This window comes from Hirundo rustica, chromosome 2, assembly GCF_015227805.2.
Source record: "Hirundo rustica isolate bHirRus1 chromosome 2, bHirRus1.pri.v3, whole genome shotgun sequence".
NCBI lineage: Eukaryota > Metazoa > Chordata > Aves > Passeriformes > Hirundinidae > Hirundo > Hirundo rustica.
This window is the reverse complement of record NC_053451.1, coordinates 79946094-79970475: the sequence shown is the minus strand read 5'-3', so window position 1 is coordinate 79970475 and position 24382 is coordinate 79946094. Positions and strand designations below refer to the sequence as shown.

At 38.7% G+C, this 24382-nt stretch overlaps 1 protein-coding gene across 9 annotated transcripts in view; it reads left to right on the top strand.

The window, feature by feature from the left end:
• Window positions 1–24382, top strand: part of NALCN (sodium leak channel, non-selective) — a 236712-nt gene that overhangs the window by 77618 nt on the left and 134712 nt on the right. For all 9 annotated transcript variants that reach the window (XM_040055952.2, XM_040055951.2, XM_040055949.2 and 6 more), the window contains 3 exons: window positions 5816–5958; window positions 6072–6176; window positions 8854–8940. In XM_040055952.2, coding sequence (XP_039911886.1) covers window positions 5816–5958; window positions 6072–6176; window positions 8854–8940 — 335 coding nt within the window. The remainder of the gene's footprint in view (window positions 1–5815; window positions 5959–6071; window positions 6177–8853; window positions 8941–24382) is intronic.

The window sequence follows — 24382 nt, the reverse complement described above, 5'->3', positions numbered from 1 at the left end:
GCTAAATTTCTGTAAACAAAGCACACATAAAGTCATTCTGAAGGACGTTCATCTTTCTTCACACCTTGGACTTGTTCAAAAATGTAAAGTAGATTTCTCTTTCCAAAGCATAAAATACTACATCAGGGAGCTTAAGTACTATCAAATGTAAGACATTAATGGTACAACTAAGCATGGACTTCATAACCCAGAGCACATGCCTGTTTAACCTTGTGTAGTCAATACATGTGGCCAGCACTGCTACATTCATATTGGTAAGCTGACTCTTCTGAATATTGAACACATTTCTAAAATACTTGCAAACAGTGCAGACAAGTCTATTTTTTTTTTTTTTTTTCCCCAGAAGTTGGCTGACTTTCTGTCTTTTCATTACTAAGTCTGTAGGTCAGATTGCATTCATTGTAGAACTTATATTTGGAATGTTTCTTTATCTCCATATTAGTGCTGTTAACTGTACAGTCTCTGTTTATAGTCTTTTCTTGTACATAAAAGCTTCATCTTCTCATAAGCAAATGAATTTTCGAAATAAAGAATTAGTGACACATTACTACTGTATATTTTAAATCACTTCGTTCAGCAAGGATTAAAAAGACTGTGTTCAGCCTGGCAGTGTGGGTTTTTTCTGCTCTTGTAAATCAGTTTTTCAGTAGCTCAGTAACAGAAAAATGGCATTAAGGCTTGAGGTTTCAACAGAGGAGCAGAGCATTGGCATGTTTTAGGGGTTTTTGGGGGGGTTGGGTTTTTTTCTTTTTTTTTTTTCTTTTCCTCCTAATTTCTGTTGGCTGGCAAACTGGCTGGTGAGAGTTGATTTGCGAAAGTAAAAATAGGTTGCTCACTCAGGGAAAAGCAAGAAACCCTATGAAACCATTCAGGATTTGATCTTTTAGTTGATTTCAGTCCTGTCTGCCAGCTGCTTCCCAGAGGTGTTAACAACATTGTCTTCGCATTTCTGGACAATTTTTAGTCCTTTCTACTTTCACTGAAGCAATAGTGCAACACATTTGGAGAACCCTGACCATATGCAGTGTTTTACAAATACCTTAGTACTGAAAGATAAGATAAATTAAAAGCTGACTGGTCAATTGAAATATTCATGGCCTGCAGAAACGTGCGACTTTGTGATTTTTATGAGCCAAGGTAAGCAGGGACAGAAACAGGCAGGGTCACATTTCCAAAGCTAAGGCAGAGGTCATTGCTTTATGGACAATCACTCTCAGAGTCGTGTTAAGGAAGGCTGCCTGTCAGCGTGCAGCACAACAGGGTGAAATTAGACAGCAGCACCTGCCAGAAGGCGGCTTAGTTTTGCCGGCACACAGGAGAAGCAATGGTTTTGCCGGCGCACGGAGAGGTTGTCACAGGCTGTGCTCTCCGGGGTGGGCGCTCCGCCGCCGCCTGATGTTCCAGATGTGCCCGAGGTGCACGACTCCCATCTAGCGGCTGCTGCAATGGAACCGAGAGGAGCGCGTCGCTGCCTGGCACCCGGTGCATTTCATCCATGGCATGGCCAGTGGTTTAAGCTTTTAATAACAACGCGTGGATTTTTGCCTGCCTGAATAATTCCTGATTAAAAAGAAAAACAAGAAATTCAAAAAGAAAACCTTTTGGGTTTAATTTATATTAAATGCCCTTCCTGTAGATTTTCTTTCTCAGCAGCTTTAGAGCAGTCATAAGAATACTGAGATAATCCTAACATGGTAAACCAAGGGAGTCAATAAACATAAATTACACGTGCAGAAATTGCTGGTGTTAATGCATAGCTGGTGTTAATACATAACTAAACATAGTTTTCAGTTTTTGCATCTCACTTGGAACAGCTACACATAGCACAAAGACATTAATTAAAGACAACTCCTCAGCACTACACATTCTTGTCCTCAAATAATATGGGATTTTGAATCAAGGAGGAAGAATGCATCATCGAATTAGAAGGAAAGGGCTCTGTTTCCAGACTCAGTGAATTTTCCACGTGACCTTTTAGTTCTGCTCCTTTAATTCTGCTATTATAAAACTACAGCGTTATTCAGTGCCTCCCCTTCTCATGATGTCCATTTGCAAAATGAACTGGTTGTAGAAAGAGATGATGTCACAGAACATGGTGCTGTTAGATTTACAGAAAAAAAAAAAAAATCCTGTGTATTTACAAAATGTGCATAAATATAAAATACAGTACATTAAGGACCATCCCTACATAGTAATACTATTTTTCTGTTAATTTTGAGTCCCTTTTTTAAAAAAATACACACCTTCTATATTCCTTAGTTATTTAAAAAATAGGGTAGGATAAGTGATTTTACTGCCCTAAGAAAAATCATCACTTTTTTCCCCTGGTGCTTCTAATTCTTTTTGTTTCCCTGGTAATCTATTCATCTGTGGAGCATGGAAAAGCCAGGTTACCTTGCTTCCTGATTAGGCATGGATACCATTAGAATTTTTTTTTTATTACGATTTTATAGGTGTTAAAGCAATTTTTTTCTCCAAGCCCCTACTGACTAATGTTCCCATCTTCTAGATATGAAAGGCACATGTATTGAAGAAGAAATAAGCCCCCTGCACTTTGGTGCTGAATCCCCATATACTAAACATACAATATCAGTAAGGATACAATTTGTCCCTGCTGTCTTTTCTATACAGTATGGAGCAAGTGAACAAGATTCAATCTCTTTCCCAGTATTTCGCTAAATATTTCATTTTCTGACCTTTTTTTATTTTCTTTTTGATATTAACCAGGTACAGCTGTAAAACATTTCTGAAGGTGGTAGTGTTTCTTGCTTAGATAAAAGTAGTTATTTGAGATTTATACAGGTTATTATGTTGATTAATTGAGTTTTAATTTCTACTGAGAAATGGTTGGTTTGTTTGTTTGTTTTTGTTTAACTATTGTGTTTAAAGGAAATCAAAATGTGGAATTTATTAGAAAAGTTCAAAGAAAACACAAAAAACTTCAAAGCATGTTACTTTATTTTACCTCTTTTCTCATCAGGAAGTTCCTCCCAAATTAATATTGAATGCCATCAAGGTTTAACCATTTACTGAAATAAATAGGAAAATTATCATAAATATTTTCTAGAAATTTTTATATCTCAAATTCAGCAAGTTGCCCATGCCAACATGCCTAAGCTGATAAGCAGTATCATAACAACCATGTGTTTAACTCTCTTCATGGTGGAAAGCTTTTTCATGGCTGAAAAGTCTCGCTAATGCCTGCAGTTATATTGCATAAATCATGATCCTAATGTTCAGGATTTTGACGAGAGGTGGCTGCATTGTGAAGTAGCGAGGCCAGTTGTGTATTGAATAGCCAGGCCCTGCAGTTTCTCAAGTCCATATTCCCACTGCAGAGGGATGTATGTTCTCATAGGCCCTAACCAAGAGACTCTTAGCACTACGCTGTCATTACTTAAGCCCTTTGAGCTAGTAGGAAAAGACACTATGTCACTGATAGCATACAAACATCTGTGGAAAACAATAAATTTGCCATTTGATCTGAGGGGCATATGTTAGGTTTCCTTTATGGCAGCATTCCCATGTCTGGTTTTTTGGGATGTATCCTACCATCACTTAAATTTTTGATGCTTTCTCACTCTCCATATGGCTTGGAACATGGTGAGAAAAACAGAGTATGTTGCTGTGAGAGGAGAGTCTTTTAATAACTTACTCATTGGAAGATCTAGTCCGAAATTAAAGAAATAATCAGGAAAAACAGAAATGCAAAAACATGCAGTAAGGTAAATGTTAAGTAACAACTAGTCTTCTTTTTGGAGGCAAAACATTTCATGGTGTTGCATCTCTTATTCGGCATCTCTTATACTGTATGAAAGAGGATTTCCAGAGCTAGTGAACAGCATGGTTCCTGGCATCAGTAATGGAAGTTTTATTACTTTCCAGTCACATATGTCAAGCAAGAATGTATATCCTTAAGAAGGATTGCTTTCTAATAGCCTTAAGAATACCTCTACCAATTATAACCTATAGAGACATTTTTACTTTGGTGTCACAGGCAAACTCATTTTAATTGGGTTAATTGTGCATTTTTGTCCATTCACTGTATTGCTTTACTGTGGCAGATGGCCCAGTGATGTGTTATAAATACTTTGCATGACATCCCGTCTATTTTACTAATCTTCACTGTGACTTTCCCATTGGTAATGACTAATGACAGTTTCCTAGCCAGCAACTTTTAATAGATTTCTCTTTTTTTCCTTAATCTCTGCCTGTCCTCAACAGCACTGTTTTGTTCAATAATTTAATCAGTTCAGCAACAGCATATTATTAGACAATTGAACCATTACTTTTTGAATTTTTGAAATGTAAAATACCCATGAAGTAATCACTGATGAATATTTCAGTACTGATAGAGACCACTTTTTCTTCTAAGGAAACAGAAAGGGTTTTGCTTTCTATGCTTGAGTGCTTTTCCTTTCCTTTTATTTTCATTTCTTTCCCTTGGTCCTGAGAACCACACACAGGAAAAAGAAAGGAATTCAGTGACTAAAAAAACTAACAGTTTTCTCTAGCCACTATGCCCATCTTAACCATTTGACACCTACCTATCAAAAGTAAGTGTTATACAGAAAAAAATTGATATTCCCGCTCTCCTCTCATCAGTGAAGATTTATCAGCAGAAGGGACGCTGAGACAAAACTGGTTTCTGGTTCATTCTATCCCTGTTAGCAGAAGAAAGAATATAGATGTTGCAAATTCAACAGGAAAGTAACAGCTCAGAGCCCTTTATAGGCTGGTTTGATTTTGGGGGAAATTCCTGGACTCTGGAATTTCTACCCAGAACCACTTATTTCTTTGTGAAAAGGATCAGATAGTCAGCCTTCTGTCTTTATGTTGCTAGCAGCTGCTGTGTTTTTCTAAGGGCAGTGTTCCTCATGCTCCCTCTCTTTGATAAAAGACATTCCATGAAATGAAGCAGTAGTGGAGCAGAGCTAGTGGGTGGCTGTTGGACAATTCTGTGATTTCACAGCAGTTTGCGAGATTTCACAGTTTAATTTCACAGTTTAATTATGTTTCTTCTTGGAAGAAAAAATTGTTTTAAACAAGAATGACTTACAAGCCATAACCAGAGTATATTTTGATGCTTTCATTGCAGAAATAAGGAGGAAGACCAAGCTGGCTAAAGCATAGTATCACTCAGTCATTATGTTGAGTTTGGACTTTAAGTTTAAAATTAGTTGCTTTATAGCTGTTATTCAAAAGTGGTTTCTGCACAAAAAGGTCTCTCATAGCTTTCCTTTCATTTCCTCTCCACCCCCATCAGAGTGATATAGCAAGTTCAACTTAAAAATGCTTTTTTGAGGCAACATATGTATATTAATGCAGCTACTACCTGAATTTTAAAACAGTTCAGTAGCTTGCTGGAGATGCTTACCTGTGCTTCCTAGTGTCAGGCACCATCTTGGTCTACTGCTATTTGTTCAGTGTTGCTGATATTAAGAGTGATTTCGTTAACCTGCTGAGTGTTGATCCTTGTTAAATCTGCCTTTTCTCAAGGATGCTGCTGAATGCAAATGACGGGACATATTCTGCCTTTGGAGGCATTTGCATACTGCCAGTGAACCCTTCTAAGGGATTATATGTGTGTGATCATGGAGGGAAGGGAGTCAGTCTGGCCTGATACAAAACCAATTCATATTCAATTGCAAAAGGAAGAAATGTAGAAATGTACCTGAAAAACTTTTCTTTGAAGGAGGAGAGATGATACCCTTTAGAAAAAACAAAATTAGGTTAGATAAAAGTTTGTTGTTTGCTGATACTGAAAACTTTCAGGGAGGTTTAATACCAAACATTTTCATTTTTCCTCTGACAGGCACAAGTATATTTACTGTTTACGAAGCTGCTTCTCAGGAAGGCTGGGTGTTCCTTATGTACCGAGCAATTGACAGTTTTCCCCGATGGCGTTCATATTTCTATTTCATCACCTTAATTTTCTTTCTGGCCTGGCTTGTTAAGGTACTGAAAACTATGTTTTTTTAAATTGGTCTGAAACATAGGTCATATTAGAATTAATTTCTTTTCTGCTTGCTGAGCTTTTTGTCAGCCCTTCTTTCTTGTTCTTTTTCCAGAATGTTTTTATTGCTGTCATCATTGAAACATTTGCAGAAATTAGAGTGCAGTTCCAGCAGATGTGGGGGTCCAGGAGCAGTACTACTTCAACTGCCACCACCCAGGTGAAGCACTTGAGATGCTGAGATTCTTTGGGGATTTGATTTTGTTTACTTCATGAATTAATAATAAGCAAAAAATTCCCATCATATATATTTGACTTTGCATGTTACTACCTATATTCTAAACCTGATACATGAATTTTCATAAAAAATTAAATTCTTGGTTGCATTATCTAACTAGTCTTTCTCAAAAATGAATAATATAGAAGATTGTAATATGGTTCTCTATATGGCTAAGTATGTTATTGCTGTGTTTGTATTCTTTTTAACAAAGTATGATAATGCTTTTTTATCATGTCTTTGGTGGTCTTGAAGTCAGGGTTGCTATTGGATATCACTTCCTGCGCTAAGAAATAACAGCTGAAATCCCAAAGTTGTAGCTGGAAGAAGAGGGGTCAGAGTGTAGCTGAAATGTTTGGGGAAGCTGGTCCTGGACCTGAGAAAGGTGTGCTGAGACCAAGGAAGAATAGGTTGTAGGGGCAAGGAAAGAGCCGTGCCCACAGCTCAGGCAGCCACAGAAACCACGTGAGACCACGAATAGAGATAACGAGTAAGAAGAAGCCATGATAGGAAGTGTGGGCTTGGTAGTGGGAAAGAACCCAGTATGAAAAAGAAGAGGTACTAGGTTGATATTTAAATTCTCTCACTCATTATTTTAAAAATCAGATTATGTGTCCTAAATGGGCAGAAGATAAGGCTTTTCCAGGCTAGTGCAGTTTGCCATCTCTGAGAAGAGCCAGTACCAACGGCCTGCAAAAATCTCTTAGAAAGATATGAGAAACATACCCACAAGGGAATTTTTTCTAACCATGTAGCTGGAGATTATTTATTTTCCTAAACCAAAGGATTTAAGTTTTCAAAATTAATTATTGAATATTTTTTTATATTCTTTTCGACATTTCTGTAATCCATATGTAAATCTAGTCCTTTTCTGCCAGCTGCTACAGTTTTTGCCTCAAAATAGACTTTATGGCAATAATTTCTACTCTATATATGTCTTTGTCAAAGCAGACTTTGTGATATCAATTTAAAATCTTAAAAAAGATTTTTTCTACATTACATATGCTTAGCCTGGGGAACTTAATGTTCGCAGGACAGATCCTGAGCCATATAGTCTTATCCAACGTACTCTGAACAAGAAGATGGAACAGAGAGTTCAATGTAGGGAGACTCAAGAAGCAGCCAACATTAAGAAATTTAAAATATCCAAAATAATGTCATGATGCCAAAGAACATGAACATGTTGAATGTAATCTGCATCACGCAAATTAAAAATATCTTGCTGTCTGCAGACAAGCAAATGGTTCGAATGGCTGCTTCATTCCTCGAGTCAGTGACATAATAGGATATCAAGAGAGTCCAGGTTACCAAACTGCAAAAACAATTTATCTTTTTCTGTATTAAGAAGGACAGAAAATACCTTGCAGTACTTCTTGTTCAAAGCACCAGACAAAAGTTAAAACCCGTGCTTGTTTTGTGCATGAAGTGGCCTTGAGATATATGTGCCAGTTTTTTCACTTCATACATTACTGAGCTGTTCCCCAGCCTTATTCCTATAGAAAAATAAATGAGTATCTAGAATCAGTCTAGGAAGGGGTCTCTGCAAAAGGATAAAAGGAGGTTCTTCTAAAGCCCTTTATCACTGCACTTTAAAGCATGGTAAAAAGAGGAGTAACTGGGCTGATCTAAGTTGGCAGCTCTTCCCAATGCAGAGATGCTAAACAAAGACTTGGAGGAATTACAACCATATTTGGGTGACACTGTCCTCAGTCTAATGAGCACTTCTCTCAGGATGACTTCCAAGCTTCAACCACGCTCCTGTGGCTGTGTTCTTGAGGTGACTCCTTTGAGTGCTGGGTGTCAAGGAAAAGGTGGGAGTGAGATGGGAACTTTGCCACACTTCATTACGTAGTACATGCAGGTGACAACTCAAAATGCTGGTACCATTCATTTTCTTTTAAGGACAGTGTTAATCACTTTCATGTGTGGTGTCTCGCTGTTCCTTATGTCCAGCAGTCTGCATCATTTTGTGTCCTGGTTTCTGAGGGAAAAACCTAACAAAACAGAATGCCTACATCTACTCTTCCAGAGACTGTTGATAAAATGTGAATACCACTGTGGTCAATAGAGCCTTTTCCATTGCCTTTATTAGAGCCTGGAAATATTCAGCTATTTACAGGAATTATAAGCTCTTTGAAACAATACATAAGGACTATCCAATTACTCTTGATATGTATCAATGCAACAAAAAATAAAGTGGTCTTTGCGGTAAAATAACTTTGCCAGTAAAAGAGATGAGGTTGTCTGCTATTGCCAAATGCACCATGAAGCTTATTTATGTGGTCACAATATATTTGTGTTTTCTTAGGATAAGCTTACCTCAGTAAGGAAATTATTCTGAACAGGTACCACCATCTAATGATGCTAGTCAGAGATTAACTGAATTGTTTTCTATATTAGAACTAAGAGAGACACATTGTGTTTGATGTCATCTGAGTAAAATTCAATTGATGTTGGAAAAAGCATGTTACTTTTTTTTCTGTAGCAGAAAGAATCATTCATCTGTTATTTTAAACTAGCTATCATAAAAATGTATGCTGGTCCTTAAGGGGAATGTATTACATCTCACTTGTATTTATTGCCACATAAAATATTTCTGACAACAATCTTCCCTTTCAAGATGTTTCACGAAGATGCTGCTGGAGGTTGGCAGCTTGTGGCTGTTGATGTGAATAAACCCCAAGGCAGAGCTCCTGCGTGTCTACAGGTATGACATTGCTTTTTAATCAGTGTGTTTTGACCAGCATCACTCAAATGTTGCCATAAGGAAATTATGCTGAGAAATAGCTACCATATTTTTAGTCATATTTTTTTTTAATCCATTGCTCTCTGCTGTGTAGATTCTTTCTTGAAAATCACAGATCAACAAATAAAGATGTACCACACTCAAAGGGAGATTAGAAAAATCCTTCCTGATAAGGTTCTGCTCTGTGTGCTTATGAGAGAAAGATTTAAGATTTTGAAATATAAAATAGTTAATAGTCTTCTGTCTCTCAGAATTATATACAAACATATTCCATTCCTAAGGTATTTGCAACATAAATGCCTGCTTATTAAATGCAAAATACAATAACATATGCCAAGAAGCAGGACTAATCATAATAAAAACAGAAGTACCTAATTTCTCTTGTTCCCTTGTGAAAATAGGCTCACAATAAAAAGGGAGAAAAAGCATGTAGGGAGCAAACCACACAGTATTTGAAACTTCCAGATTTGATATTCCTTCTTGGATATAAATTAATTTGTAAAACTCTATTCTCATTGTTTTAATAAATCCAGGCTAAGTAATTTTTTTTTTAAAATCCATTTTTAGAACACTGCACTGTACAGCAGCTCAAATTTTTATTTGCGAGTTAAATAATGTCATTTCTGGATAAAACAAACTAGCTTCAGAATAGAAAGCCAAATCTACTGTAGCATTTTCTGGCAATTTTGGTTATGTTTGGTTTAACGTGTAAGCTAAAATACACATTCTTGTTGGCAGCATGTACATTGCTGAACCCTAAGCTGGCAAGCACCTTCAATCCCCTGCACAAGCTGTTCATTCTCAAATATCTCTGCTTTGCCAAACCACTGCCATATATTTTATTATAGCATATGTCTTAACAGGTAATTCATCTTCCCAAATTTAATTCTTGATTTTGACAACAACAGGAACATCATTTGTGGTGTTCCCAAGTAACAGTCTCAGGTATGTGGATAAAATGTAGCTAACTCACAGTGAAAACAACTTCAGATGAAAATTAAGATATCATCTGAGTTACCTGGTCTGCCTTTGTGGTATTGTATTTTTGCCCCTTTTAGGAATCATGTGAACACAGTAAATTGAGTTCCAGTGGACGTAAACCTCATGCATTCAACTTTTTATACTTGCCCCTCAACTAGCAGTTTTCTTGTTCTTCATTCTTGTGTGAAATAGGGGAAGCTCTGAAACAGTGCTTTAGTGCCTGTTTTAGGACATTAAACTGCATGAACTCCATTAGGTGTCCATTAGTCTAATAGTCCATGAACTATATGAAGTCCATGTCCTAATTTCCATTAGGAAGTTTATCCTTCATGGCATTACTGTCTCTATTGACAAATAAACTGGATTGAGTTGGTGTTGTCATCATGGAGGCAGTAAAAAGGATTATTGTTCTATGTTTTTTGTCTTACCTGCATTCACTAATATAAGTATTCTGCGTGATGTAATACTTTTTGTGGGTTTTTTACTGCTGGTCTACATGTTAGGGTGGTCTAATGATTTTAAAGTATTCTGAGAAATTAATTTTAAGTTCTGCATCAGATCATACTGTGAGAATAGCAGAAAGAGAAGATAGTCTTACCCTTCCTCATTGCTATACTGCCCCCTCAATACGTGCCTGAGCTGGCACAGTATTTATGCACTTGTTCAGGAAATGGAATCAAAGTTGGCAGGGGGAGAGGAGTGAATTTGTTATTGATCAGACTTCTTGCAGAGGCATAACTGTTTTTTCTGACACAAGAAAGAGACCAGAACATTAGTGGGAGCAGTCTAGGAATGTGAGAACTGCTTTCTTCAGCAGCAGTGAGCTATAAAGCATGACTACAATAAATTTCAATCCAGTTTATTTTAAAAGACATATGGAAATGACTATAAAAATCAGTTATGTATTTTTTTTTCTTGTTCTGTATTGGGCCAATATCAGAGAGGTAGGTGGCCTACTAGCCTGTGTAGCCAGCTCCTAGGAACCCGTAAAATTCTCAGAGCTGATGGCTTCTAACCACCTAGGCTCCTCTGTGCAGCTCTCAGATTTATTCTTATATATACATGTGTGGGACATGCAGACATGTCCCATACATGTATACACTCATATTTAATGGTTCATTCTAACTACTTGTAGGATGATGATGGGATGCAGAGGTGTGGAGATGCATATCTCCATGGCCATGGATAGGCCAACTACCTGTAGGAACCTAAAGGGGTTCAGAGGTGATGTGTGATGGCTTTGGTATAACAGTAACAGCTGATAATATTGTGAAGAGAAACTAAACAGATGTAGCAACAATTTCAACAGTGCATCTAAGTTTTCAATAGAAGAAGCAGGCCCTATCTACTGCCTGATTTTAAAGACTTGTGCTTCTGAGATTTGTGGGTTTGCAGACTAAATTCTGGTAGAAAAATACCTGTCAAGTTAACTGGAGGAAGTATTTTACACATTTGAGATTAAAGGCCTGTCTAGTGCCAAGCACTGCAGCCACGAGTTGCTGATGGGACAGGCGACATCTCTGGAATTCCTGCAGTTTATACTTGCATTTTCCCTGACATGAACCAGAGATTTTGCAGGGGCTGTCCTGTGCTATCCATTTAGTTAGACATTGGAATGTAATACATAGACTAACTTCCATCTCCTTGGTGCCCTGCAAAAGCATTAACATCCTCTTTCAGAGACAGGGCCAGAAGCAATGGGCACAACATTAAAAAATGGGAGGTTCTCTCTGAACACTAAGTGTGGCTGTGCCTTTCCGTGCCGGGCGGACGCGGGCCCCTGGCTGGCTCAGATCTGCCCAGCGGCCAAAGCGTTTTCAGTCTGGGTATGCAAACAGGTTAACTTTACCTGCTGGACTCGGCTTCTCAGCAGCAGCTGGTCCAAATAGTGTTGTGGCTGCGGCGGTAGATGAAAGGATGGCTCTTGGCTAAGTAGGTTTAAAGATGGTTTATTCAAGCCGAGCTGCGGGAGATCCGCAGCTCGTCCAAACTGCCGGCCAGAGAGAGTTTGAATTTCCCTCCCCGGTCTTATAAGCGGGGGAGGGTTCAGGGGAGGTCACAACAGGATAGCAAATCAGGGAATTCGGGGGGTAACAGGGGGTGTCCACTTCTAAGCCTCTGACCACTGACAGAAAGGGAAAAGGAATTTCCCCGGGCATCAGCCTATCACTCGACACCTCCCCGGGAATTTCCCAGGCTGGGGAGGGGTCCCAAAGTGATAGACAGGATGCCCCAGAGTGGGGTGGGGGGAGAGGGGATTAACAAGGATAGGTGGAGGGTGGGATGATTGACATGAAACAACTCAAAGGGGATGGACTGTTACAGAACTGGGGGCACAGTGAAATGAACCATAACATAAAACTTATAAAAACTTGATAAAACAATTCTTGCACCGCCACAAATAAGAAACAGTTTTTTACTCTGAGGGTGACTAAGTGTGATATGTGAGGATGGTATAGGGGTGTTGAAGGCAGTATTGAGGGATTGGCTTTGGTGCAAGGAATAAAACTATTCCATACTTCACCTCAGATGGGCAGAATAGATGTAGACTGTACCTAGTATGTTCTTTCTACCTGGCTTTCTCCATTCTTGTGGGCTCCCTCACCAGAAGATGTTGAAGTTAGGGAGGTGTTATGGCACACTGAGGGATTAGGATTTGGGAACAAAACAGTACAAGACAAACTCACAATATAAATATATCCCCAGTGGGATGACAATGGATGTTACATAGGGAGCCCTCTACCTCTTAAATGCAGTACCTTATAGCCATATGTACAGGCTGTGGCTAACTACCATCACCTTTCCCTCCTCCACTGCATTAGCTAGGATGAGTAACTGCTTGCCTTTAAGCTTTTCTCATAAAAATATTAGTGTGATAGCTGATTAGAAAACAAGCATTTCTTGCTTACCAAAAGAAAATAAGAACAATTTCCAAGAGAAATTGTAGATGAGAACTTGCAAGTTACACAGCTGATCTTGTGTGTTTAAGGTGATAGCTGTGCCATGAACCATGTTCCATTTCTCTTTGTTAGGAGTTTCTACAAGCAGATATTTCAGTGTGTTTGGATCTTAGGGACTGATCCTGATTTTATCTGGGAAAAAAAACCCAAACAAGTGCTGGTTAAAAACCAAAGGATGGCTGGCCAAGCTTGATGCACTTGACTTTTGGCTGTCAAATTTGCTGTATTATAAGCAAATTTGAGACTTCTTACCTTCTTCCAGGCAACATATGTGAAGGGTATCTGCAAAACAAAAGAGATAGCTATGAGAGTCGTTAGCTGACACTTATTTTGGCAGGATATTAGCTTTGAAACCTAACTCTAGCAGAAAGTACATATTAATAAGTTTGGGAGTGAAAGAACTCAGCTAAACCTTGTGTCCTTTAATTCTTCCAATTGTTTCAGGGTATATGTCTTGACAAGCTATTAAAAAAAAAAAAAAAAAAAAAGTGCAATACTGTCTCAGTAGGCAACTGTGCAGTACATGGAAAAGTGAAGATAAGCATAACACTGAATTCAGCAGAGAATGGGTTTTTTTGTTTAATAAAGCCTTCAGCCCTTCTTAAACATGTTGATGTTGCAGAGTCTTAATGCTACATGGGCTTCTGGGGATATGGCCCAAGAGTTTTGCCCTACATCTGATTCTGACAGTAAATTCTTTAAGTAATTGTTTAAAGTCTGTGTTGCACACCCAGCAGACTCATCCTCTTTTCTCCTAAAAAGGATTAAAACCAATTAAAACCATTAAAATTTAGGTCCACAGGACCACTCATATAAGTTATGTACCATTTCTGAGAACCAAAGTCACAGACAAAACAGGTAACTTGTGAAACACGTATTTTACAGGCTGACAGAGGGGTCATGGAGACTCCATCTCTGGAGACATTCAAAACCCAAAGGACACATTCCTGTGTCACTGTTCTAGGTGACCCTGACTTGACAGGGGGGTTGGACTGGAGGATCTCCAGAGGTCCCTTCTAACCCTAACTATTCTGTGGTTCATTGATTGCATGAGAACATACTAGTACCTTCTAGAGATGGCATCTGTGAATATTAAGTAATAATTTTATGGGGAAAATAATGCATAACTTTGTTTCTGGATTGTTTGTTTTGGTTTTTTTTCCTGGTGCTCATGTAAGTGCAGGACTGTGTTCAGACTTCCCCATGCAGCAGCCTGTCTGTCTCTATCCCAAATGTGTCATGTTGACATTTTTTCATGGCAAGGAATCTGAAGTACTGAAGGGCAGGTTGTGGTAGTCTCATTCTCTCTCCTCCCAGACTGGAGTAATGCAAAAACCCCACTCTATATAAAAATGAGCCTACTTCCGTTGGGTTGGAAAAACACTGCCTCACCTCAGGCTACTCTTTCCTTCACATGTATCAATGACAAGTCTTAAATATATTTAAATTTTAAGAATCCTTCACACATTTACATCTTTAAATGATAGATTAACGTCTGTGAGGGCACATGCAGCATGTTTGTCTGTACTGCAAGGCGGGGAAGGAAACACTTAAGGGCAGAGCTGCTGTTGAGGGGGAAGTAAGCAGGCCTGGGGAAAGGACCAGCAATTCACTGAGGACAAGCTGCACTTCATGAGGAACTAGCTGTGGCAACATAAGCTGAAGCTGGGCTCTGCTGAAAAGGCTCTGGGAGTCTCAGTAGACAGGATGCTGGACAGGAGCCAGCAGCCTTCCCTGGCAACAGAGGAGGTCGACAGATTCGTGGGTCATTGTGTGGAAGGAGTTATCTCCCGTTGCTCAGCGCCGGTAAACCTTAATCCAGACACCGTGTCTGGTTTTGGGCCCCCGGTACAATATGAATACTGACAAACCAACTCAAGTTCAACAGAGGGGCTCCAAGGTGTTGGAGAAGCTTACTGTTTTTCTGGTCTCTTTCAATAAAAAATGGTGAATTACAGTATTCAAAAAAAAAAAAAAAAAAAGAAAAGGTATATGGACAAAATATGTTTGGTTCTCTACTGTTATGAGATCAACTTTTTAATTCATAGCAGAAAAGGTTAGTGGTTCTTACCACATGCATTTACATTTTATTTGTCCTGTCATTCCTCCAGTTGAATGAACTGCAATCATTTCAGCCATCTGAATTAATAACTTCTTTTATTAACATAAACTGAAGTGAACACCATTTTATATTATCAGACAAGACAGGGAGCTAAGGTGTCCCAGGAGTAAAATTACTGCCCCTTCAGTTGCAGTTGCTACTATGGTTAAGACCTCTAAAAAAGAGGGCAAGCAAATAGCAGAGGATGGAAACAGCTTTACCTTCCTCATCTGAAGTAGCATAAAGCTAAAACTGAGCACACATTTAACACCTCATTTGTGAATCCCCAGCCAGTTTCTGGGAGTTAGCTAGATATTGGAGTATCCATCCCTTTACACTATTCAATACACTTTCACCATTTCTTCCCATACTCTATGTACAAGTAGAAAATAATGGAAGTTTCTTTGGTTTTTTTTGCATAATGCCCAGTATTTATTATCTCCCCATATACAACTGAGGATAACAAGATGGGATGGGGCTAGACTGTATTGTATATGTTCTTCTGTTGCCAAGATGTTTAGTTTCTCTGCAGAGCCTTCCATTCTTCCTCATTTTTTAACTGTGTTTGCCTCACCAAAACTCAGAGTTTGCTTTTACATTACACATACTCTGCTCCCAAATCTCCTCAGTAGAACGAATATGGTTGGTTTTCAGTACTGTTTCAGCGCTAAGTGTATCACTGAAGTGTCCAAGTTTCTGTTAACTGATGCAATTTCTAGGCTTTCTAAATGAGAACAGGGCATAAAATAAAGATGGGGATTTTTTTAAATTGCAGTCTCAGAAGTTTAGGATTTGGAGTCAGTTAATCTTCATTTTGAATAAACTCATATAGTCAATAAACTCATTCAAATCAAAACTCAGTTTTAGTGAACTGAAAGAGATTTTTTTTCTTCCAGTGTAAAAGAGTATCCCAGTTAACTGGAAGAAACACACGTATATAATTTAATGAAAGCCACTGTAGGTAAGAAAGGAATAGGACAGAGTAGGTACACCTTCTGTTGTTGATTCCTAAGTTACACTAAAAGTTAAATTAGTATATAAATAGACTACCAACTTTTCTTGTTCACCAATAATTACTTCCCATGAAAGAGAAGAGAAAACCCACTTGTGTTCTCTTCTGTTGTTCCTGCAGTAAGTACTGCTTTGTTTCATCTCTCTCATATTCAATATATCCAGTCATGAAACTGCTAAAACACTCAATTCCTTCTTCTCTGACCATGTCTCCTCCACCTTCTATGGTTTTTCATGCCTTTAGATATTGCTTTATCTTTTTGTCTCCTTCAAGTTTCTCTGGAGTTCTGTAATTTTACAGAATTCTTTAACAAATGAAGATAATTTGTAGCATGAAGGACTGACCTTTTTTGATGCAGATAGGTATGCCTAAATTTCTGACACTAAACTATGTTCAAAAGTGCTGTAATAATAATGTCTCTTGCTCAGATCATAGCTTTCTGACCTTCTATTTCTTTCCTAGGTGAAGGACATATGATTAAAAGTGAATATAGTATCTTTAATCTGTTGAAGATTTTACTGTCAGAGTACAAGTGCACATAGAGTTTGTAAGTGACCCCTTCCATTCATGCTGACACATCAGACAGTGTCCTCAAGCTTTTTCTAAATATCATTCCATTTTCATCTGCACACTTCATCTTTGCCCAAACAATTAATATGAATAGGGAATTGCTGTCTGGCTCATTGTGTCCCACAGGAGCCACAGTGGCAAACTGTTCATAATTTTTCTGTTCATTACAAAACTATATATTGAGAAGGCTGAAGATGTCATCACTTGGTGTTAGTAATACCAGCCACAGTTTCATGGAAGATATGAGCTGAATCTTTCCAGTTCAGCTTTAAATGAGTATGTGTACTTTACAAATCTTTGCAGACAGGAAGACAAAAAGAAGACAGTAGTTACAAAATCATTATCAACCTCTAAAATTAATAGGAAAAGAAAAGTAAGAGACACAATGAGCCTTTAAAGGGTAAATACATGCTCAAAGAATTTTTAAAAGCTTTTTTTCTGAAAACTGGTCCTCAGTTTTTATTTATCTGTGAACTGAGGGCTTCCTACTGAGCTTGTAGGAGTAACTTAAGGTAGGCAGGAAGTTCTAACACACTACAATATGCTAAATTAATATCAACAACAACAAAATAATGTGGCAACGTGGGAGCCTCAGCATGCATTCGTGCCAAATGGTTCATGTTGAAATGGAAAACACAAAGATTATTTTTCAGTAAGAAAAGAAAATCAATTTTTTAAATCAATGCCAGTCATAGGGAACAGTGAGAACAAGTAACAAAAGACCACAAAGCACCTTTGAGAACACTCAAAAGAAAAATGCAATAAATATAAAACCATTATACCAAAATAAAAGCTTCTTTGGCCTACATTAGGATGTGTCATAATAAGAAACCATACTAATTTTTCATGTTGCCACTTCCAGCCACTTCTGTAAAATTAAGGAAAACTAAGGTCACTGAGTTAAAATTCTTCAAAAATACCATAATAGCACCCATTTTTCTTGCTCTCTTATCACAGCTTAGTCTGATTTACTTTTAGCTACTATGCTGCTGGGTGCAAGAGTCCCTTGCAGATCCCGTATCTGTCCATGCATTAGCTCTGCTTTGCCCGTGTGCCCTGAAGATAGGCAGGTGGGCTCCAAAGAGAGACAAGAGGGGTATCTTGACAAGCCCAGTGTCAGTCACCTACCTAGCAGGTTAGACATCCCAAGGCACACTATTCACCAGGTGGGATTCTGGAACTCCTTTGGAAAACCCCTTTCTGGATCAGCTGCCACGGAAGTAATGACATGGTTAACCTCCTCATTTGTTTTACCTAATTGAGTAGTTTGGTGTGACCACCACGTTTGTGTGAGACAAAGTGGGTTACAAAGGCTCTGCACACAGCCTGTGGGGTGTTTCATTCTGAATTATTGTTTGCTCAGACATAGCACCAGACCGCATTGCTCCACGCACCATTGCAATGTTCTACTTTGGCTAGCAAGGCCTGCCAGGCTGAAATCCTGCCCCAGTCTGTGGGCATAAGCATCATTATACAATGACCAGACTAGTAAAACCCAACAGATCTAGCTGGTCCATGGGAAGTAGTTGTAGCTGGAAGTAGCTGGACTTGATGGTCTTTATGGGTCCCTTCCAACTCATGATATTCTGTGATTCAAAGTGTCTTCCAAAGCGTGTATTAGGGTGGGGGTTTTGTAAACATGCCACACATAAATTAGGTTATTCTTTCCTCCATCACTCTCTGCCTTAGAGAGCTGGATACCCCTATTTCCCAACTCAACACAGTCCCATCTTATTGAAGTGCCTCTCAAGTAGTTAGTATGCTCAAATAACACAGCCAAATCTCTCAGGGATATATTTTTTCCACAATAAGGAATGTGAACTACAGCAAGAAACCTATAAAGTAGTTTTCTCAAGGTATGCAGGAAATTTGTGCTTAGACAATAAATTGAACCCAGATCATGAGAGTCCCTCTCCATTCCCTTAGTCATTAGCATTATTTCCTCTCCCAATGCACAATATAGTGTTTTGAGGAACTAAATTCTAAATTACTCAATACACTACACAAGTAGAGTTTCACCATAGGACAGGCCCAGACTCATGCAACTGTTGAAACAGAACTTTTAATAATATTCCCTTTCATTTTTGGAGCAGTAATGTTTGCAAAGCCCAGAGAAGAATTAATAAAACCAAACTTACTGCAAATTTTAATTAAAATTATACAGGGCAGTAGAGAATCTTGACTATCTTTAACTAAGAACTCCATCCTTCACAGGATATTGAATGACAATATACTTAGCTAAGAAAGGTCAGAAGAATGCATATTAATTGAATGTGTCCTAAAGGCAGGATATATATTTTCCAATCTCATTAACTCTTTCATAGATTCAAATTAATGCACCATGTTCCTGAGCAGCAAAAGTCACTCAAACCCTTTGAAAAAAGCTAACATGTCTCTCACTATAGTCTTAATAAATAAAGAATGCCTTCAATATATTGCAAAACCTTTACATGCATGAGGTTTTTTTAGGAAAACTGCATTCATTTCAGTTTGGTTTGATAGAACTGAAACAATAATGCATGGTGACATTAGGAAAGATGTTTGAGTTTATCCAGATTTTAAGATTTTGCTTCCTTCTCAGAGTATTTTGATCAGTAATTCATATTTAGTAAGATTAAAACCTATTTGGGGTGCTATCCCAAAAAAATAATATTTTACCACATTGCTTTCCTTTTGATTCCTTGTTTTGGATGGATATCCAGGAATGTCATAGATTACTGGAAATGCGGCAGTGTTCATAAGACTAGCAGATAAACAATGCATCTGCCATGTCTTAAAAATTGGCCAGTCCCAGAAATAGGCATATATAGATCATCCTTCTCTGAACTCCTGGATACCAGTTTATGCCCTCATTCCCTGTCTTGCACTCCAGCAGTAAGTCATTTAGGGACTTTCTGAAGTGGATGTTAAATTAAGGCCATTATATTTAGTAACCATTGATGGATTTATCACCTATCTACTTGTCTAGCCTTTTTTTTTTTTTTTTTAACCCATTTATCGTTTCAGCCTCCAGAAATTGTTCGTAAGAAGAAGTTACATTAAGTAACAATGCAGCATTTTGATTGATTACAGTTGCAGATTAATTAAATTATTTTCCTGAAATTATGCAGAAATACTGCATAGACTGAATTATTTTCCTGAAATTATGCAACACAATGCAAAGACTGTTGGTTGCAAATTTGAGATGACTGCTCAGTTTCAATAAAACAAAGAACTGAAACAACAGAACATGACAGTCAGGAACACAGGCTGTTGTAACGTGCAATTACTAAAAAGAGGAGGGCAGGCAGGAGTGTCTGAGGACTATAAACACCAGCCATGGGACATGGTTGCTTTTTGTTTGTGCCTGTGTATACAAATGGAACTCCCAAAGCTGAAGAAACATCAGAAAGGGAAATGGACTTTGAATATCAGTAAAGAGTGCTATAAAAAGACACTTACGTATTAGGTGACCGGGCTCTCATTTTTAAGACAATTTTAAAATCTTCCCATAGGTAACATTCTGACATTAACAAATATTAATTGTTATTAGATACCTACTGTAATTTCATCTATGCTTTTATTTCTCTCCTATTGCATACACGCATTAAAAAAAAAGTATAGTAATTTCTTAAAAAAGGAGATACAGAACTACATGCATATTGCCAGTTTGCAAGGTATACAGCCTCCCTCCTGATCTCCCTCTGCTAAAATTGAAGTTCAGCTGAGTTTCCTTTAGAAGACTTTACTTTGGGGGTTAAATACGTCCTGAGTTTCAAATCCTATCAGTTTGAAAACAGGTACTTAAATTGTCATGTGGCCTTTTTTTGCTTAGCACAATTAGAGCAATCAAAGTGTTAGGAGCAGCAGCAGGAGCAGCATGACTTCTTTTGGAGCTGTAACTTGGACGACAAATCTGAGCAAAGTAGAAGACTGCAGAGTCTTAGAATAAAACTAGCAGGGTTTTGGTTTGTTTCCTTCATGCAGGTTGTTTTACCCCGCAGTATTTTCCATATTTCTAATATTTCTCAAAGGTGTCTTTTCACTAGGACTGCAATAGTATTCTAGTACAGAATATCCTGTACTAGAGCGCTGTAGGTTATTAGTTTGTTCTTTTTAGAGTAGTTTTTAGATTTTTGAAACCTTTAAAAGCAAATAATTTTGTAACATCTTTTTGTTACTCTTGGGGTCTCTTAGATGACTCTTGAGAATCAGTCTGGTCCTGACTTATCTCAGTGGTAGGACCGTAGTGACACAGAGCCAATGGGCAATGAGTGACACAGCAGTGAGCACTGCCAGAGGGCAGTGGAGGATCTGAATCCAGTAGTGTCCATCACACTACAGACTGCATTGGACTGCAGGTATTTATGTTCCTGTTTTAGGTGTACCTCCTTTGTCTTCAGTAGGCCTTAATAAGATATTTCTGATGCAAAGATTTAAAGAAAAATTAAGTTCTGCTTCAGCAAACATGCATACTGGATTTCACAAGTATTTTGTATTTATTAAATCCAACTGAAATCAGTAGAAGGTACCTAGAGTTTTCAGAATCATATTTTCCTATGAGTGATGTCATTCACATAAGTGCAGAGTATTTGCACAGTTGTGTCAAAGCCTACCTCCTTTATCCTTTACGAATTTTTAAAGTAATAGCTAAAGAGCTGCATCTTTACCTGCCCTGTACATTTTAACAAGCTGAAGGCTGCAATGCAATACAGTAAATTCAGATCAAGCTGATTTCCTTACAGTTTTGTTTCCTCTTCCTGTGATTCCATTTCTTTCCAACTCTTACTTCAGATTTTCAAAAAGAGGATCTTTGAGGCCCAACAGGAGCAAAGAGGAAAGCTAACAATGCGGCATATGGACAAAGGTGACTGGCTTTCTTCATGTTTAATAGATGTGAACAGATAGCACATGTTTGCAACCCTTTGTTAGCATAGATGTACTTTGATTTCTAGCCCTAGATTTAGTTTTGTATTCAGGGTAAGCATTTTGAAGTTTGAGCTCTTTTTTAAAATCCATTCTTTTAATACTTCTATGCAAAAAAATTAAAATCCTTTTATGTTCTTGTCTTAGAGCTTTCAGACAATATATGAAACTGAACTGTCACAATAAGAGTGACTGTTTCATAAGAAGGCAATATTTACTGTCGCAGTGTCTCTCACGGAGCAGTGGCCCTGTCCACCCAAGCTAGCTCTGACACTGCAGTCAGTGGGGGAGCACTCTTCTGGATCCTGGGAACCAGAGGAGCGGCCAACGGAGTTTTCACCTTATCACGGGAGGGACCACTCCAACAGAGGAAGGAGTCAGACTCAGTTGGAGGGCAAAGTCCAAGGTGTTTATTCAGTCCCACACAGGGATATCCAAACCTCAGGGCTGCTGCTCCAGCTGAGCCACCTGGGGCAATGAGCTCCGGGATTAAATACACGGGAGGGACTAAGGGAGGAGACAAACCAACATCCAGTGAGGGACAAGGTAGGATTGGAACAGGGTTGGAGAAAAGAAGAAGAAACCAATTAAAGAAACCAATGAGAACATAAATGGAGAAACCTCTTCGGCTCCTGCCCTATTACTCAATGTCCTTACTTGAACTCTCTAGAAGCCAGGAGGAGCAATCAAACAACAGGCAGGGCCCCTAGGAGGGGACTGGGAGGAGTGTGGGAGGATGGACAGGGAAGGGAAACCTTAGACCATAATGTTTCTTAGAACAGGGGAGTGCAGAGCAAACCTTTACAACAAAAATAAATAACATAAAATACAATAAGGAAATAAATAACACAGAGCACAATAAACTTACCTTTATTTCTCTAGCTGAAGAAGGATACCTGGCCTAGACACTATTGGGCAGGGACTGTGGCCTTCTAAACTTCCTTCTCCAGAGAGATCAGTCATGCCCACATTACATAGTGCTTGTCATTCTCTTCTGTCCTCTCCCTGTGGCATTCCTGTGTCTTTCAGGCACAATTTTTTCTCTTCTGAGAAATTAAGGGTAGTACTGGTGGCTGACCAGAATGATAATGGTGTGATGCAGAGGTCATGCACTGCATATTGTCAGGTTTGATACCAGGGTGAGTGAGGTGGTTCGAGGGTGCAAAGACTTTTGTGTTTTTAGACAGTTGCACAGACTGGAGGGAGCCATGCTTGGCTCTTTTTTTAAGGAGAACTCTCTGAAGATGTCCAAGCCACAGCCACGCAGGCAGCTGACAGTTAAGCAGACAGGCCATCAGTTTTTGTGGTTCTTGGCTTTCATTTTTTAACAGAATAAAAGTACCAGATGGTAGCAGAGAATGAGTTTTCCTCAAGTGAAAAGCTTTTAACAATTTCTCTCATAACACAGAGGCAAAAACTATACAGTACAATACTAAGACACAAAAAACAAACATGTCTTGTTGTTAATGATATGTATTTTAAAGGCATGACTACAGAGGCTGGAAAATTAGGATAGGGTAGAGCAGGGTATTATACATTGTATGATACAAGCAACTACAATCATTACAAGGAGTAATGGATACAAAGTGAAAGAAGGGAAAACTAGGTTAGATATTAGGAAGACATTTTTACAGTGTGGATGCTTAGACACTGGGAGAGATTACCCAGGGAGATTGTGGATGCCCCAACCCTGGCAGTGTTCAAATCCAAGGCATAAGGCCTTGAGCAACCTGGTCTAGTGAGAATTGTCCCTGCCCATGGCAGAGGGGGGTGGAACTAGATGATATTTAAGGTCCATTACAACCCATTAACATTCTATAATTCCATGCTTAAAATAAGAAAAAAAAAAATATGGCCATGAATATATGTTGTAGATTCTGTGGAAGAGTTTGTGTGGTAGCAGGAAAATACCCTCTAATATCTGCAGCCATTGCCAGCCCAAGCTGGACAAAAACACTAGAAAGTAATTCTGCATTGGTAGGGATAAGGGTATACTGCTGCAGTTTTACTCTTGCGAAATGAACCACCTTTCAGTGGTCCCCACCAACAGACACGCATGGCCATAAACTAACAAAAAGTTATGCCCCAACATGAGGAAAAACTTCTTTACATTGAGGGTGGCAGGATCAGACTGCTGAGGGAGGTTGTGGATTCTTCCCCTCTGAAAACATCCAAAACCCACATGGACGAATTCCTGCGTAATCTGCTCTAGATGATCCTGCCTTGACAGGGGAGTTGGACTAGATAATCTCCAAACCTAACAATTCTATGATCCTATGATTCTTTGAGAAAGGCAAAAATTAATCACAACTGTAAAATCAGCACTCAGCCAGTTTTGTGTTGGGTTCTTTCCCCAGCTTAGCTTTTTGTCTATACAAGAAGCCTTGATACTTCCACCTCAGTTTAGTGCAGGGCTGTTACTTGCGCTTCCAGGACAGTTGGCAGACACTTTATTTGTTGGTTGTTGTAAGGACGTAAAGATCATGGTTGTCTATCTCAAACACTGTTAGGGCCACAGAGGGACTTTGCCATGAGACAAGCACAGAATGGAACAACAGGATGGTCTGACTCCACACCTGGAAGAAGTGAGGTCTGGCTAGCTCATCTTGGGTAATACATCCAGACAAAAATTCCCACTGTGACAAATTGTGTAAAGAAGCAACTGCATGTACACATATTACTGCTCCAGTGAAGACCACCCCACATTATGGGACAGATGGAATCTGGGACCACTGAAGCCCCATGGATGCCTGTAACTCAGATTATAAATGAACTCACTGTCACAAGAGTCTGAGATAAGAGAAAGGTGGTATTACTGTTCAAGTGCTATCTCAGACCTTGGGGGATGTAAACAAATCTGGGGGAGAAGAAAGC